This window comes from Poeciliopsis prolifica, unplaced genomic scaffold (assembly GCF_027474105.1).
Source record: "Poeciliopsis prolifica strain line A6 unplaced genomic scaffold, Auburn_PproV2 SCAFFOLD073, whole genome shotgun sequence".
Taxonomy (NCBI): Eukaryota; Metazoa; Chordata; class Actinopteri; order Cyprinodontiformes; family Poeciliidae; genus Poeciliopsis; species Poeciliopsis prolifica.
This window is the reverse complement of record NW_026562448.1, coordinates 352,379-369,450: the sequence shown is the minus strand read 5'-3', so window position 1 is coordinate 369,450 and position 17,072 is coordinate 352,379. Positions and strand designations below refer to the sequence as shown.

Genomic DNA, 17,072 nt, shown 5'->3' with positions numbered 1-17,072 from the left:
TGATGGCTGGATGGATGATGGATGGATGGATGATGATGGATGGATGATGGATGGATGGATGGATGATGGATGATGGATGGATGGATGGATGGATGGATGATGGATGGATGATGGCTGGATGGATGATGGATGGATGGATGATGGATGGATGATGGATGGATGGATGGATGGATGGATGGATGGATGGATGATGGATGGATGATGGATGATGGATGGATGGATGATGGATGGATGGATGATGGATGGATGGATGGATGATGGATTATGGATGGATGATGGATGGATGGATGGATGGATGGATGGATGATGGATTATGGATGGATTCTGGTGCTCAAGTTTCCATGAACTGGTTTTGCTGAAGGTGTATTGTGAGCTCAGTCTGACCTTTGACCCTGCTGGTCCAGGTTGTTCTGCGTGACCTTCTGTTTGACCTTTAACTCTGGCAGCAGCCATTTGCTCCCTAAGAGGAGAACTCTGCGGTTCTGATCCAGAACTCTGCAGTTCTGATCCGGAACTTTGCGGTTCTGATCCAGATCTTTGCGGTTCTGATCCAGATCTTTGCGGTTCTGGTCCAGAACTCTGGTTGTGATTCTGTGCTGGGTGGAGCAGAAAGCTGTGATTATCCCGGCTCGGTTCTAATCTGCTGGGCCTGGCATGTGATTGGAGCGGCCGACCGGCGCCACAGAGGTCCGTTTGTTCCTCTGACATTTACACAGCTCTGCTTCCAGCGTGAGAGGTCAGAGGTCACGCACAGAGAGCATTTCCTACCAGAAGCTAACCTGGACCCAAAGGTCAGCAGCAGAGCCGAGTCTAAGGTGACCTTCAGGCGGGTCGTTCAGGACTTCTGCTTCCAGCGATCTGATTGGACGATGGATGTGTTCATGTTGTGCTAACAGCAACTACATGTTAGCTTCTACATGTTAGCACCTCAATGCTAACATGTAGAAGCTAACGCTAATGTTAGTGTCCACAATTGTAAAGAAGCTGAATGAATGATCAGAGAAATTCTGGAAAGATGAACTTTGTTCCATTTTGGTGAAGAACTGGAGGATTAAGTTTATTCAGTGATTTAGCAGGAGAAACACTTTGAATTACAAATTCTGCAATTAATTGGATTAAGAATTTTCATCAAGTTCATGAAAGAGCAAATGCTCTGCTCTGTTCCTGGGTCAAAGGTCAAGCTAGTAGTAGCTAATGCTAACATGTCGAGGTTTTTCTGTCAAACATCCAGCTGTTCTGAGGGACGCCGTGGTCCATCTGCACTGAGGAAGGCTGTGATGAAGAGGAGCAGGTTTTAGGCCTGGAGCCTCAGATTGATCAGACTTCATTCCAATGATTTATGAAAAGTTTCAGGTGAGGAGCAGCAGCTCTCCTGGTCTTCCTCCTCGTCATCTGGTGATGAAGAGCAGCAGCAGTTGCAGCGCGTTGCGTCATGCAGCGACCTGCGGGCGCATCACAGCGTCAGTCGGAGCATCGCAGCGTCTGCTGAATATTTCAGGTGTGATGATGACATCTGGATCAGCCGCGCTGCAACCTCTGCAGAAGAAGATCCTCTTCCTCACTCTGCAGGAAACTCACCGAGCAGCCTGTTACCAGAACCAGAACCTGAGACAGAGTCCTGACCTCTGACCCCTTGTCTAACCTAGCCCCAGTAGTCAGAACCACCTTGGCCGTGTTGCTACCAGAACCAGATCCAGTAGGCTCTGCCCTGCGTCTCCTCAGAGGAAGCTGGTTCCAGCTGCCGGGGTCCAGGTTCTGGTACCAAACCTGGACCCCGGTTCATCAGGTGTAACCATGAATAAACCAAAGAAAAGGAGAAGCTAAATTCCTTCATCAGCTGATGATGTCATCCAGAGAAAAGTATTCACACCTGCTAACTCTGCAGCAGCTGATAACTTTAACATTGCACTGTTGGATGACCTTTGACCCGCCGAAGGTTCTGTTTCCAATGAGACCGTTTGGACCTGTTGGAAGGGAAACGAGCTGAGCCATACGCTCCGAATGTGTTCGGTTCTGCCCGTCCTGGTGATCGGAACCGCAGGTCAAGCAGATGTAGACCAGCAGCTTCCCTGATCAGACAGCGACACCTGCTGGTCACCCGCTGCTCTGCAGGGAGCCGAAGTCACAACGTTCCTCCAGCCTAGCAGGTTCTGGAGGAACTTTAAGCAGGTGTTGCAAAGTCCAACACCTGCTCGTTTCTGTGAGCAGGATGCAGCATTGTTGGTGTTTTGTTTTTTGATTTGTAGGTTATTTCAGGGAAGTCTGTCTTTGATGATGTCAGCATTTCTGTTTATACTCTGAGATGAAGGTTTGAAATCACTAATGTTGTATCTTTCACTGGTTATAATTATTCATGGTATTATTCATGTCAAAGTGGTACAAAAATTAGGATTTAATTTGTAATGTTGCACATACATCCCTCATATGGGCTGGGAGACTTAGTGATGCTTGAACAAGCCGTTAAATGCCAACATTTTATGCTGATAAAAAAAGTGAGAATTTAAACAAACAAACAAAATGTGTTAATTCGCTGCAAATACAAACATTTCACTGACAAACCAGATTACATGAGACTCCAAGGGAAGAGAAGATTATTTCCAAATGATTGTTATGAATTGAACTCTGGTTTCTCCTACCGCTGTTTTGACGCGTTGCTCTGTGAAGTTTGTCCCTCTGCGGAGGCCGTAGTTGTGTGCAAACATGGCGGCGGACAGCGAGGAGGACTTTGTTAGCTTCGGGACTCCGCTGGAACCTCTGGAAGAAGGTGAGGTTCGGTTCGGGTCAGCGGCTCCGTCACATGTTTGCCCCTCCACGAACTCCTGCAGGTGTTGGCTGACCGGAAGAACAGGAGGAAGTGATACTTATGGCGGCTAAGCTAACAGGCTGCTAGCTAAACCAGACAGAGCCGAGATTCCAACCCAGAGCTGGTTCTCCTGCTTCGGAATGAAAATGTCTTCAGATTAACGTCTGAAGCTTCAGACTAAATCATGAACTTGGTTGAGTCTCATCTCGCCACAGATCCGGTCCAGGTTTGGGTCAGAACTAGTCAATGTGGTTCAGATTGAAGTATGTAACTTTTATGCAATTATTTAAGACATTTGTTAAACTTGTCACCATGTCGTGACAATATATCATAATCAGGCTGCTCCACCTCCTCCCAGTCCTGCGATTATCATTCGCAGAAGTGGACCGCTCCGGGTCAAAAACAACCAATCAGAGTGAGGAAGAGGGTCTTAGTGCTGCCAACCATCCTAATGTACATGCTGCCCAGTGTATTTTAGACATGGCGGCCCGCCATATTTTACTGGCCCCACCGCCAGGCTAAGCCTTTCTTGCTTATGTTTTTGAATACAGATCAACTCTTCTTTGCTGTTGTAAGTGTTTAATAAAGTCTGTCTTCCGTCATATGACAGACTTTATTAAATGCAGCCATGACGTGTCACCGAACTGCACAGGTCACTGAAATGATGGGATATGATTAATATACACTAATATTACAGGCTATTAAAGCTTCAGTCCCACATAGAGTCACTAACATCTATTTAGCAAAGTTAAATAATAAAAAACTAAAATATTTTAAAATTATAGTTTTAACATTTTAAAACTAAAATAGCCCAAACAACAACATATTTTGTCCTGATTAACTGCAAAACAATGACTTGTTAACAGTAGTAATGACTTTGCAGACGGCAAACTGAAGCCATTTATAAGCTGCCTGTCATGTAAAGTAAAAACATGAAGTAATCCAGCAGCTTAATGAAAGCCTGGCATAAAATAAATCAAATAAAGCTGACTGTAATCTGCAATGAAATAAAACACATGAAACAAAACTTCAACAGGTAGGAGGGATTGACGAGTAGCACAGATGAACAGAACACCTGTTCAATCGCACCTCCTTCACCCTTTCTGTTCAAGATAGAACATCAATAGGATCCTACAGTGTTAATCAGGATTTGGTGAAATTTCAAACGATATAATAAAATATAAAAGCACATTTTCTAAAGTTGTCACACTAACGGTGTCAGAAAAGTGTTGCTGTTTTCCTCTTATGACCTTTCTTATTAAAAATACAAGATATTTTGGTTATACTGAAATACAAATCTCATGGGAAGTTTTAACTCGTTTAAATTGTAAATTTCTCATTTAAAAAAGAAACTCCTGAATTTATTTCCAAGCTCTAGCAGGAACTCTGGCAGGGGGCGCCGTGGGTTCAATTTAGAAAATCTTCCTTCCCCAGAACGTTTGATCAATTAAAGGTTGTAGGAGCTGGAACACAACCTGTGAACATTAGCAGTAGCGCCACCTGCTGTCTGTCCTTTAACCAGCAGCTTAAAGCATGGTTTGTCAGCTTATTGAACCTTCTCAACTTTTATGAACTTCCTGTCAGTTACTATGTCAGGACAGCTGTAGCTTTGTTAACATTTTAAAATGCTTTTAAGACACGTTGATATGGCCATATAAATAGGTCTACCTGACCCATAGAGGGTTCATTAGTTAATTTTATTTATGATATTAATGTTATTTTTGCTCAAAACTGGGCGCTGGTTCCACTGGAACTACGTCCTGAACCTCCAGCAGAATCGCCTTCTGCCATGCTGCTGAGGTTCCAGCTGGTCTGGATCAGAACTGTTCTGCTAACCCCGGCCTGCGTTTCCAGACGAGCCGCTGAAGAAGCCGGTGCCGCTGCACGAGCAGACGGTGAAGGACGAGAGGGGCCGGTACCAGCGGTTCCACGGGGCGTTCACTGGAGGCTTTTCAGCAGGATACTTCAACACGGTCGGATCCAAGGAAGGTCAGAAGTCCGTTCTGGTAGAACCGCTCACATCTTTGGGTTCATTTGAATGAACAGAAAATAAGAACATAAACAGAGGAAACATATTGTGACCAAGTTCATGGCTCCTCTATGTAAACATCAAATGAATAATATTTCATGCTTTGCTCTTCAGTATTTGTGTTGCAAATAATTTCAAAGTAATGATGAAAACCAAGACACTATGGCTCTGATGGAGGCTAGAGGTTCCTGATCGTGTCTTAAACTTAGGATGGACCCCTTCGACCTTTGTGTCGTCACGGCAACAGAAAGCTGAAAAGCACCATGCCACACCTGAGGACTTCATGGATGAGGAGGTAAACCGCCAAGGTGTTCCTTAGACCGCCTCCAGTCTAGGAGACAGACTGGAGACAGACTGGGAGACAGACTGGGAGACAGACTGGGTCAACTGGGACAGACTGGGTCAACTGGGAGACAGACGGGGACAGACTGGGTCAACTGGGAGACAGACTGGGTCAACTGGGACAGACTGGGTCAACTGGGAGACAGACTGGGTCAACTGGGACAGACTGGGTCAACTGGGAGACAGACGGGGACAGACTGGGTCAACTGGGAGACAGACTGGGTCAACTGGGACAGACTGGAGACAGACTGGGTCAACTGGGACAGACTGGGTCAACTGGGACAGACTGGGTCAACTGGGACAGACTGGAGACAGACTGGCAATGTTCCCTCTAAGCTGCGCCTGCGCACTGCTCACATATTCTCAGCGCACAAGAAAATCTATGTAGCGCATCAAAATAAAGTTCAATGTAAAGTGGACATTGAGCTCAGACATCAGTTTTGACTATGGACCAATAAAAAAATTTTTCCGTACTACTTTGTGATCGAACTCAGTGAGTGACAGGAATCCAGCCAATGATACGATACGGTTCACTTTCGCTACGTGGGTTACGTGCCTTGGTCATATGGCTGTGCAGGTGAGAATAGAGCGGTAGAGTTAAGAAACGTGAAAGCCATCACCTTATCATGTCTAGTGGGACATCCTAACCCTAACCCTAACCCTAGCCACAGTAAAAAAAAAGAAATGCACTTCTTCTAAGATCAAATGGAATCAAATCAAATGAAAGGAATGGTCTGCATTTGATACTGAAATGTTGAGTTCAGACTTTTGACTATAGATAAGCAGACATTTGTACACTGGCAAAGAAGTATGAGGCCATTCCTCCAGCCACAGATTATGGAGGCTATTAACAGTCAATATGCTGAATTCAAGAACATAAAGCAAGAAGCAGACTGACCATCAACCTGGGCTAAGCGAACAACCACTGGAGAAGTGAGAAGAAGTGAAACTGTAAACTGTAATTAAATATTTTACAAGAATTTATACTGCATCACAAGCTACAGAAAACATTTCATTGTGCAAAATGTGAATGTTTTAATCTGAACAAACATTTATGTCTGAAAGGTGTAATGTCTCATTTCTCACCCTGGCTGAAGCAGGACTCTTACTTATAGCATGCATCTCATGAACAGCAATGTTTTCTTTTCTTTTCTTTTTTTATTTTAATTGAGCAAATCACTTAAATTAAAATCAAACGAATGAAAATTGCTGATGTAATTAGTTTTTTAATAAGCCATGCAACTTTCTATGATCCCAGATTTATGATACTTGTGCGTGGCCACGCCGTGTACACTGATGATGCTCACAGTGGTCCTCAGTGTGTTCAGGAAGCCCAGACACATGAAACATTAGAGGGAACATTGCAGACTGGGTCAACTGGGACAGACTGGAGACAGACTGGGTCAATGGGGACAGACTGGGTCAGGATTTAATGAGCTATCAGATGTCATAATGAGACTTGCACACTACTGTTTTACTGTAATAAAAGAGTCTTCTCATTTATGGTGTCTGTCTGTGTCTCTGTCTGTCTGTGTCTCTGTGTCTGTCTGTGTCTCTGCGTCTGTCTGTGTCTCTGTGTCTGTCTGTGTCTCTGCGTCTGTCTGTGTCTCTGCGTCTGTCTGTGTCTCTGTGTCTGTCTGTGTCTCTGTCTGTCTGTGTCTCTGTCTGTCTGTGTCTCTGCGTCTGTCTGTGTCTCTGCGTCTGTCTGTGTCTCTGTGTCTGTGTCTCTGCGTCTGTCTGTGTCTCTGTCTGTCTGTGTCTCTGCGTCTGTCTGTGTCTCTGCGTCTGTCTGTGTCTCTGTGTCTGTCTGTGTCTCTGCGTCTGTCTGTGTCTCTGCGTCTGTGTCTCTGTCTGTCTGTGTCTCTGCGTCTGTGTCTCTGCGTCTGTCTGTGTCTCTGCGTCTGTCTGTGTCTCTGTGTCTGTCTGTGTCTCTGTGTCTGTGTCTCTGTCTGTCTGTGTCTCTGCGTCTGTCTGTGTCTCTGTGTCTGTCTGTGTCTCTGCGTCTGTCTGTGTCTCTGCGTCTGTCTGTGTCTCTGTCTGTCTGTGTCTCTGTCTGTCTGTGTCTCTGCGTCTGTCTGTGTCTCTGCGTCTGTCTGTGTCTCTGCGTCTGTGTCTCTGCGTCTGTCTGTGTCTCTGCGTCTGTCTGTGTCTCTGCGTCTGTGTCTCTGTCTGTGTCTCTGCGTCTGTCTGTGTCTGTCTGTGTCTCTGCGTCTGTGTCTCTGTCTGTGTCTCTGTGTCTGTCTGTGTCTCTGCGTCTGTGTCTCTGTCTGTGTCTCTGTGTCTGTCTGTGTCTCTGCGTCTGTCTGTGTCTCTGCGTCTGTCTGTGTCTCTGTGTCTGTGTCTCTGTGTCTGTGTCTCTGCGTCTGTCTGTGTCTCTGCGTCTGTCTGTGTCTCTGCGTCTGTCTGTGTCTCTGCGTCTGTCTGTGTCTCTGCGTCTGTCTGTGTCTCTGCGTCTGTCTGTGTCTGTGTCTCTGCGTCTGTCTGTGTCTGCGTCTGTCTGTGTCTGTGTCTCTGCGTCTGTCTGTGTCTCTGCGTCTGTCTGTGTCTCTGCGTCTGTCTGTGTCTGTGTCTCTGTGTCTGTCTGTCGGCAGGACTTCGGTGAGCACGGCATCGCCCCCAGAGAGATCACCACCAGCCAGGAGTTCTCGTCCAGCCGCAGAGACCCGGCTGCAGAGAAGGCGAAGGCCGTGGGCGCTCAGGTGGCGCTGATCCCTGGGGACTCGCTGCTGGAAGAACTCATCGCTCCGGCCAGGTAGGCGCCGCCCCCTGCTGGCTGCAGCCGCGCCCCGCGGAGCCAGGCGCGTTCATGGCTCAGGATTGCTGGTCCTACTCCCAGGTCCTCCGTCGGCGTGGAGCTGCTGACCAGGATGGGCTGGAAGGAGGGCCAGGGGATCGGGCCGCGCCTGAAGAGGAAACGCCGGCGCCAGCGGCCAGGTGTGGACACAACCCACGGTTCTGATGGAGGTCCAATCACAACCACGGCTGGTTCTGATATAATACTAGATACTCTGCTACAGTTGGTAGCTATACTGAACATCCATCATCCATCCATTCATGTCTTTATGTTCTTCTTTATCTTAGTGACAGCCGGAGTTTGTAAAACCTACAGCTGTGCGGCGCCCCCTGCTGGTTCGGAGGAGTCAGAGGTAATGAAACAGATGGAGGTTCCGGAGGTTCCGGAGGTTCTGGAGGTTCTGGAGGTTCCGGAGGTTCCGGAGGTTCTGGAGGTTCTGGAGGTTCCGGAGGTTCCGGAGGTTCTGGAGTTCCTGTCCTTCCTCTGTTTTTCCTCCAGCCTGTTCACTTCCTGGTCTGTCTCTGCTCAGGAGGACGACGAGGAGTTTGCTCCAGAGAACGTGACCTTTGCCCCTAAGGATGTGACTCCGGTTGACTTCAGCCCGCGGTTGGGGCTGCAGGGCTTGGGTTACAGCGGTCTGGACCCGGGCCTGGCGCTGCCGGGCCGGGACGAGGACCAGCACGTCCACCTGTTCCGGCCCCAGTCCGAGACCCGGAGCCGGCTGTTTGGAGACCGACCCGGCGGGTCCAGGAGGGGAGGGGTCGCCGGGCAGGTGGGCTTCATTCCTCCACAGGCTTTAACAGGTTGACACGCGGCTGGGGTTCACCTGACCTTTGACCCGCAGGCCTTCGGTGTGGGAGCGCTGGAGGACGAGGATGAAGACGTCTATCACAGAGACTCCATGTCCAGATACGACACGGTGCTGAGAGATGAGGAGCCTGGAGACGGCCTTTACGGCTGGACAGCTCCGCAGCAGTACACCTGGAGGACAGGTGAGTGGACCAGAGGACAGGTGAGGGGACCAGAGGACAGGTGAGGGGACCAGAGGACAGGTGAGGGGACCAGAGGACAGGTGAGGGGACCTGAGGACAGGTGAGGGTAATGGAGGACAGGTGAAGGGACCTGAGGACAGGTGAGGGTAATGGAGGACAGGTGAGGGGACCTGAGGACAGGTGAGGGTAATGGAGGACATGTGAGGGGACCTGAGGACAGGTGAGGGTAATGGAGGACAGGTGAGGGGACCTGAGGACAGGTGAGGGGAATGGAGGACAGGTGAGAGTAATGGAGGACAGGTGAGGGGAATGGAGGACAGGTGAGGGGAATGGAGGACAGGTGAGAGTAATGGAGGACAGGTGAGGGGACCTGAGGACAGGTGAGGGTAATGGAGGACAGGTGAGGGTAATGGAGGACAGGTGAGGGTAATGGAGGACAGGTGAGGGGACCTGAGGACAGGTGAGGGTAATGGAGGACAGGTGAGGGTAATGGAGGACAGGTGAGGGGAATGGAGGACAGGTGAGGGTAATGGAGGACAGGTGAGAGTAATGGAGGACAGGTGAGGGGACCTGAGGACAGGTGAGGGGAATGGAGGACAGGTGAGGGGACCTGAGGACAGGTGAGGGGAATGGAGGACAGGTGAGGGTAATGGAGGACAGGTGAGGGGACCTGAGGACAGGTGAGGGTAATGGAGGACAGGTGAGGGTAATGGAGGACAGGTGAGGGGACCTGAGGACAGGTGAGGGGAATGGAGGACAGGTGAGGGGAATGGAGGACAGGTGAGGGGAATGGAGGACAGGTGAGGGGAATGGAGGACAGGTGAGGGGACAGGAAGACAGAAGGAATGTTGAGCTGAAGCTTTTTCGGTTCTAGCCAGAGAAAGCGACCTGTTTGTCAGTGAATGCAGCATCTGGGTGACAGGAATGTAGACGATGAGTATAGATTGGCTGTGATCTGGATCTGAACCCTGATCTGCCAGCTGCTGCTCATAGGACTCCAGGCACATGAAGAGTTTTATCAGACATACTCACAACATTTAATATGTTAACATTTATAGATGGAGAAAAAGCCACAATCTAATGAGAAGGACAGATTCTAGATAGCATCAATCCGAATTCATTGTGACAACAATGAATCCAAATATTACAAGAAGTTTATTGTGATAATTGATGCAATCAATGGAGGTGCTGGGTTAAACACGGCCCGTGTAGAGGAAGGCCCGGGTCCTCGCCACGGGTTCCAGCGCCACAAAGAGTAAACAGTGCCACACATACCTGATAAACGTTATCAAGCAGTGATATAAATGGCTGCTGCTGTGTCTCACTCTGTTGACAGACCGATCCAGAGACGCAGCGTATCTGGGGAAGATCCTGGACGGGTTCACTCTGGCCCAGAAGCCTCTGCTGCAGAAAACGGTCAGCCTGCACACCGTCTCTTGGTGGAGGAAACTCCTCCTGACTCCTCTGTCCCTCCGCAGGTCTTCCCTCCACCAAACCTCCCCAGAGATTACCGTCCCGTCCATTTCTTCCGTCCTCCAGTGGACGTGTCCAGGCTGTGTGGGGTCAGCACTGCGCTGGCTGAGGCCCTCAGGAGCTCCAGGGGTCACATGGTGAAGGAGGAGGCGCAGCAGGACAGCCGCCACCAGCTGGACTCTGGCCAGAGGGGAGCGCTGCTGGGAGAGGACGCCCTGCAAGGTGAGCCGCACAGTGCTCCTGTAAAACCAGCAGGGGGCAGCACAGGACCAGGCCACATCAGCTGAACTGAGAGCAAATAAAAGTTCTAATGAATAAAAACATTAAAACCTAAAAGCCTTAGAGACTTTTACTATAAACTGAAAACAGAAATGCAGAAATGTTCAATAAAATGAGTAACATTGTAAACCCAGCAAGGTGTGAATTCTTCCTTTCTACATCTTGTTGTGGAATTTTTTTTTAACAAAGAGTGGAAAAACTTTCACAAGCCAAAGAAGCAGAGAAGCAACATATTCTGATCAGTATTAATGCGAAGCCTCTGCTGACCGAATGCAGTCGATGAAACTCATGCAGAGTTTAATCTGCTGGGTCTCAGAGCAGTGAGACGATGGCATGAACAGATCACTGCACTAATGCATTCATTCGCTCATAATCATGTAGTCATTGTAAGATTTTTCACTACAATATGTGCCAGGTCACTCAGTCAGGGTGATGACATCACCCGAGAGGGTGATGATTGGTAAACCTCCTGTCTCTGAACAGGTTCTGGTTCTGCGACTGGTTCTGTCATGGACCTGCTGCGACCCGAGGACCGCCAGCGCCTGCTCAGCCTCCGGACCGCCGCCGCCCAGAGGCCCCCCAGGCAGCGCCCCCCGGCCCGGCTCCGCCCCTCTCCGGCCTCCAGCAGGAGGCATTGGCGGCCTGGAGAGGCTCCTCCTCTTCCTCCTTCTCTTCCTCACAGAGCTTCAAGCCGTTTGAGAAAATTCCGGGGAAGCAGGCGCGCTACGAGCGCTACCTGAGCAGCCTGCAGCAGGGCGACGCAGGTAGGAAGTGACGTCGGAGCCGAGCGGGTCCACAGGTTCCGCCTGCTGAGGAACCTGTGGACCCGAGTCACCCAGCAGGTTCTGGTGGTTCTGAGTCGGAATGACCCGGGTCCCCGTGTCCCGCAGGAGCCCTGGAGCAGAGTCTGGACCCGGCCATGACAGAGTGGGAGCGCGGCGCGAGCGCGAGGAATTCCTCAGGGCCTCCATCTTGTACCGGCCGTCTTCTTCCTCGCTGTCATCCCGCTTCACCCGCGCCCAGCAGCCGGACGCCGAGGACGCCGGGAACGCCGAGGACGCCGAGGACGCCGGCTGCGACCAGCAGGTAGGGCGCCGCTCTTCCTCACCTCCTCTTCCTCGCCCTCCTCTCCTCACCGCTCGGTCTGGTTGCCAGGGCGGCGCCCAGCAGGCGGCCAGCAGGACGTTTGGGAAGCTGACCAGAGAGACTCTGGAGTGGCATCCGGACCGGCTGCTGTGCAAGAGGTTAACGTGCCTGACCCGTATCCCGGGTAAGACTTGGAGCGGCACCGGAACCCGAACCGGACCCGGACCGGACAGGAACTGAGCTCTGACTCTGATTGGTCCCCAGGTCAGCTGGTCGGGCTGCCGAAGGTCAAAAGGGACAAGTTTTCCGTTTTTGACTTCCTGACGGTCTCGGAGCGCCAGGAGGTGGCAGGTGAGTTCAGCCGGTCCGGAACCGGATCTCTGATGCCTCAGAGCCGGTTCTGGATCCGAAGGCGGCGCTGATTCGTCTGGAAGCCTCAGACGGTTTTTTGTGATGTAGTGTGGCAGGATCAGAACCCAGCAGAACCGGTTTCAGCTGTAGCATCAGTTATGTCCGGACTTTGACTCGGCCGCTCCAATTTGATCCCTCCCATCGTATCCATGATTGCTCGTCCTGACCTTTGACCCCAGTCTCAGGTTTTTGAGTCCGTTTTCCCACAGCGTGATGCTGCCAAGCAGATCTGCTCTGTCACGTTTGCTTTGAGGAGGCTGAAAACAGCTCCCTGCCACACTTTTCAGATATTTCATAGTGAAATGACCCGTAACAGAAACCTGATCAGAATTGTGGACCGGGTCCAAGTTTACAGGGTGCTGACACTTTGTCCTGTTGTGGCTCTGCAGCTCCTCCAAAGCCCCTGGAGGAGAAGAAGTCCAGGTGGGACGTCTCCAAGGAGACGGGCCGCATCCAGAACCAGGCCAGTTCCGAACCCACTGGGCCGACGCCAGACCGCCCGTCTCCTCCTCAGGTCCGACTGCTTCTGCTCTGGTTCCGGTTCTGCTTCTGGACCCTAACCTCTGTTTCTCCTGCAGGGGGCGCCAGCAGAGCCACACACTGCCGAGGAGGAGGGGGAGGAGGAAGAGCGGCCGCCCATGGATCTGTTCAGAGCCATCTTCATCACGTCCTCCGAGGACAAGTCCTCCTCTTCATCAGAGGACGACGGTGATGAAGAGGAGGAGGCAAATGGAGACGAAGAACCAGTGAAGCTGTTTGGCATCGTCTCCTCTTCCTCCTCCAGCCGCCTGGCAGGTCCTGTCCTCTCATCCTCTGTGGATTTTCCCAGCATGCCTCTGGCTCTCAGCTCCTCTTCCCAGACCCCAAGCCGGGAGGCAGAGGAGGAGTTTGGACCCAAGCTGCCACCTCCTTCAGCAGCTGATGGTGAGAAATCATTTAATCTCCTTGGCAACCTTCAAGGTGCAGCTCCTCCCCCACTCAGCTCCTTCAGACTAGACAGCAGCAATTAGCAACCAGCTGAGCACATGATAGCAGTTGCTGCTCAGAGCAACACTGGTAAGTACGAACGTTACAGGGTTCATAACGGAGCCATGCTGGGATGACTTCCTGGAGGCGGCGCTTCAGAAAGAGCAGGGGCTTCTTAAAGAAACAGAGGCCCAATTTCAAAATGTTAAAACAGGAAATAACATTTGATACATGACAATTTTTAAATAATAACTGACAGTAAATAGTTGTGTTATAAAGTGGAACTATGTGCTGGAAAACAGAACACTGTCCCTTTAAAATGTCTGCCTGTTGTTCTCCTGTTCAGCCACAGGAGGCGCCACCACCGCCTACCAGAGGAGCAGCCGGAGGAGCAAAGAAGAGAAGAAGCAGAAAAAAAAGCAGCAGAAACACCGGAAGGAGAAGAAGGTAGAGGAAGAGGAAGATGAAGAAGAAGGAGCGTCGGCTCCTGCTGGCCCCGCCCTCAGCTTCTCTCTCTGTTTCTGCGAAGAAGAAACACAGGAAGCACAAGGCGAAGCAGCAGAAGAAGAGTCGGGAGGAGGAGTCCAGCAGCTCTGAGGACGGCGAAAGCATTCAGCCGTCCACAGGCGACCTTTGAGAAGGTCAGAGGTCACAGAGAGCTTCAGGGTTCTGTCGGGTCAAATCATCTTGTCCTAACCAGGCCTGTCTTGACCCGGTTCCAGGCTGAAAAGCATCCGGACCCCAAACACCTGGTGACCCGCAGAGCCTCTCTTCTGCTGCTGCCTAATAAACTCCTGAATCATCTGACTGGTGGCGGTGCCTTCATGGTCAGTCGGACTCTGTAGTGTCCTGCTGTGCACTTAGCGCAGCTGTGCTTAGAGCTGTGATTGGTCAGTTCCTGTCACCTGACCATGTTGAAGCGTTCCCATTGGGTCAAACATTTCTCCATCAAGTCGAGGAGTTCCAGTTCCCGGAGGGAGGAAGAGGAGGAGGAAGAGCTGAAGGCCGGAAGAACCTGTAGAAAGCAAAAAATATAAACACATATATACAAATATACAATAAAATGTATATAAAAATATATGACACACCAGTGACGTGCGGTCAGGGGAGGCCGTGAGGCAGTCTCACCTCATCATGGAGGTGAGACTAGGAAGATGATTTATATTGCTACTTTCATTCTGTGTTTTGTACCGTGAACAGGTTTTTTCATTTAGCTTAATGAATTTAGGTTATTTTTTTCTTCAAAGTCGTGGATTTTCGCATTTTTCCGTTCAAATGTTGGGAAGGTGAGTTAGTAGTGAGCCGAGCCTCTGGACGGATCACCGTCTCACTACCTGCACTGGCTGCCAGTCTATGGCAGCAGGTTCTTCCTGTCTGACCGTCGACAATAAAATGGCTAAAAAACATTTAATGTATGAACTGATTTTCCATCATTTAGCTCGTATATGTAATATCCAGTGTTTGTTGCCACCAACTGTGTGTGCAACGTGTTTCGTGCTCAGCTCTGGATCAGAAACCAGGGAACAGACTGGAGGTGAGGCAGGCAGTTCTCTGGCCGAATGGCAGGGGGCGCTCATGATCCCACACACTGAGACTCCACACTGCAGAGGAAGAGACAGCAACAGCGAGCTAGCCTTGGAGATAACCATGGAGTTAACCATGAAGCTAACCGTGGAGCTAGCCATGAAGCTAACCTTGGAGCTAGCCATGAAGCTAACCTTGGAGCTAACCACACAGTGAACAGGCGAAGCGGCACGACACGAGTCTCGGTGTAGCTTGTCCGATGCAAGGTGGTTTGAGTTGAGCTTCCATGCTGTGCTGCACTAAATGAATATCTATATGTCCAAGTTTCAATGAATTGATGGGGTTTTTCTACCGTGGCAGCGCAGCTATGGATAGTATGTGAAAGTAAAGTCTTTTTGCTCTGGTGTGCAAAGAACAAGGTCTGCGTTTTGCTCCAGAGTTTATGAAGGAAGACCGATTGGCAGGAGAAGAACTGCGGCCTAAGATCACCAAGACCAGATCCCAGGGTCAGGTGACCTTTTACAGAGGTCACATCGCAGTGATCAAAGCTTCATCTCCCTTCTGAGACTACAGATTATTCTGTTTATTACATCCTCCCATTATAGGGTTAAACAAAAGTCAGCACAGTTCTTCATTTTAATATTGATTTTTATCTCTTAAGTTGCTTGTCATAGTTAAACTGTTCTATATCTATATATCTATACAAACAGATTAAAGACGGGTCCTAAGGATGTTCTTTCTGAAACAAAAGATCGAGACATGATAACATCAGACTGGTGCAGGATTTACTGCACCAGACTTCTACAAGCCTTTGATGTGTTGGAACATCAGTTTATTTTCAAGGTTTTACACGTTTCTGTAGTATAATAAAAAGCTTATACCAGGAGCTCAGTTGCACTGCCACACGGTGCGTCTCCACGTCTCTCCATTCATTATTTCCCCGGTTCTCTTCATCTTGGCTGTTGAAGTGATGAGTATTTTCATAAAAACTCCAATATACCGAAACTGAAAGTTTTAGATGACCAAATCATAATTAGTCAACTAGCTGATGACACCACAATGATATTGAAGAATCCAGACCAAACCCCTAAAGTACTCCAGTTAATTAATATTTTCTCCAAAGCATCAGGATTAACCTTAAATCTGCAGAAGTGTGAACTGATGGCGATTCATGACTCTGATCTGATGGAAGCTTATAATATTCCCATTAAATCTTCAGTTAAATATCTTGGTATTTTAATGACTAAAGATGTTAAACTCAATGAAACCGTTAACATAGAGAATAAAACACAGTTAAATCGATGGCTGCAAAGATATCTGACCCTGTTGGGAGAACCTATTTAACCAAATGGAGTCGCAGAGCCGGTGCATTTACCCAGATTATTCTATGGCCATACCTAACAAATACATTAAAGCTATAAATCAGCTGAGCTTTAGTTTCAGCTGGAAAAATCGAGTCCACTAGTTAAAGAAAGCAAATATGGTTCAAGACTTTAAAGATGGTGGTTTACAAGCTATTGACTTTGAATGTTTAAACGCCGTCTTAAAGGTAAATTGGTTAAAATCTTTTTAATGAATGGAATCAGTGTCTGGTTTTGTTTCCCCAAAGGTTTGTTTAAAAAAATTGGATGCATGGATTTTGTTCTTAGATGTGACTTTGATGTCAACAGACTTCCTGTTAAGTTATCGGCTTTTCATAAGCAGGTTTAAACTTCTGAACATGAACAGCTTTACTCCTCAGCAAACCCCCAACTGGAACAATAGACAGAAATAAATCTCTATTTGGATCACTGGATGGAAAAAGGTATTTGGTCCATAAGACATTTTCTTAATGACAGTGGAGATTGGTTGTCTTATGATGAATTTTGCTTATTGTATAAACTTGGTTTGCTCATGCACTCAGTTTCATATGGTATTAAACTCCTTCCTCTGCAGTCAGATATAAACATTAATCAGCTGACCTTCAGTTTCCAGCTCTTCAACTGTTTGGATTTAATGACAAAAGTCATTCTAACAAACGGATGCGTCAGCATCTTACTAATATTATATTTCCTGTCCGACCAAATAAAAACTCCATTTTAAATTCATCTTCTGATTTTGAGGTTAATAAGTGGAGAACTGATTACCTTAAATATCTGAGCCCTAAAGCTGAAGAAGTTCATTTTAAAATTCTCAACAACATTTTTCCATCCAGGAAACTTTTAAGACAAAGATTTAACTTCGACATTAAATGTGTACCTTTTGTAATACTGACATTGAAAACAACAGATCATCTTTTTTCTATTGTGTGCAAACTGCATCATTTTGGAGAAACTTTCAGGACTGGATCTCAACTAAACTTTCCCTCCATCATCCCTTAAAAACAGAGGATGT

The 17,072-nt window shown here is 48.6% G+C and overlaps 1 protein-coding gene across 1 annotated transcript; it reads left to right on the top strand.

Moving 5' to 3' along the window:
• The first annotated feature begins 1,648 nt into the window (after positions 1–1,648).
• Positions 1,649–13,849, top strand: LOC129352214 (G patch domain-containing protein 1-like). Its single transcript, XM_055021082.1, is given in 21 exon segments — positions 1,649–2,764; positions 4,658–4,792; positions 5,042–5,127; positions 7,766–7,926; positions 8,011–8,108; positions 8,256–8,320; positions 8,498–8,740; positions 8,813–8,960; positions 10,297–10,376; positions 10,439–10,655; positions 11,196–11,288; positions 11,291–11,476; positions 11,603–11,650; positions 11,653–11,798; positions 11,868–11,955; positions 11,958–11,982; positions 12,040–12,149; positions 12,599–12,723; positions 12,788–13,133; positions 13,522–13,622; positions 13,705–13,849. Coding segments are annotated over 21 exon segments (2,673 nt in total). The 5' UTR covers positions 1,649–2,700; the 3' UTR covers positions 13,813–13,849.
• The last annotated feature ends 3,223 nt before the right edge of the window (positions 13,850–17,072 follow it).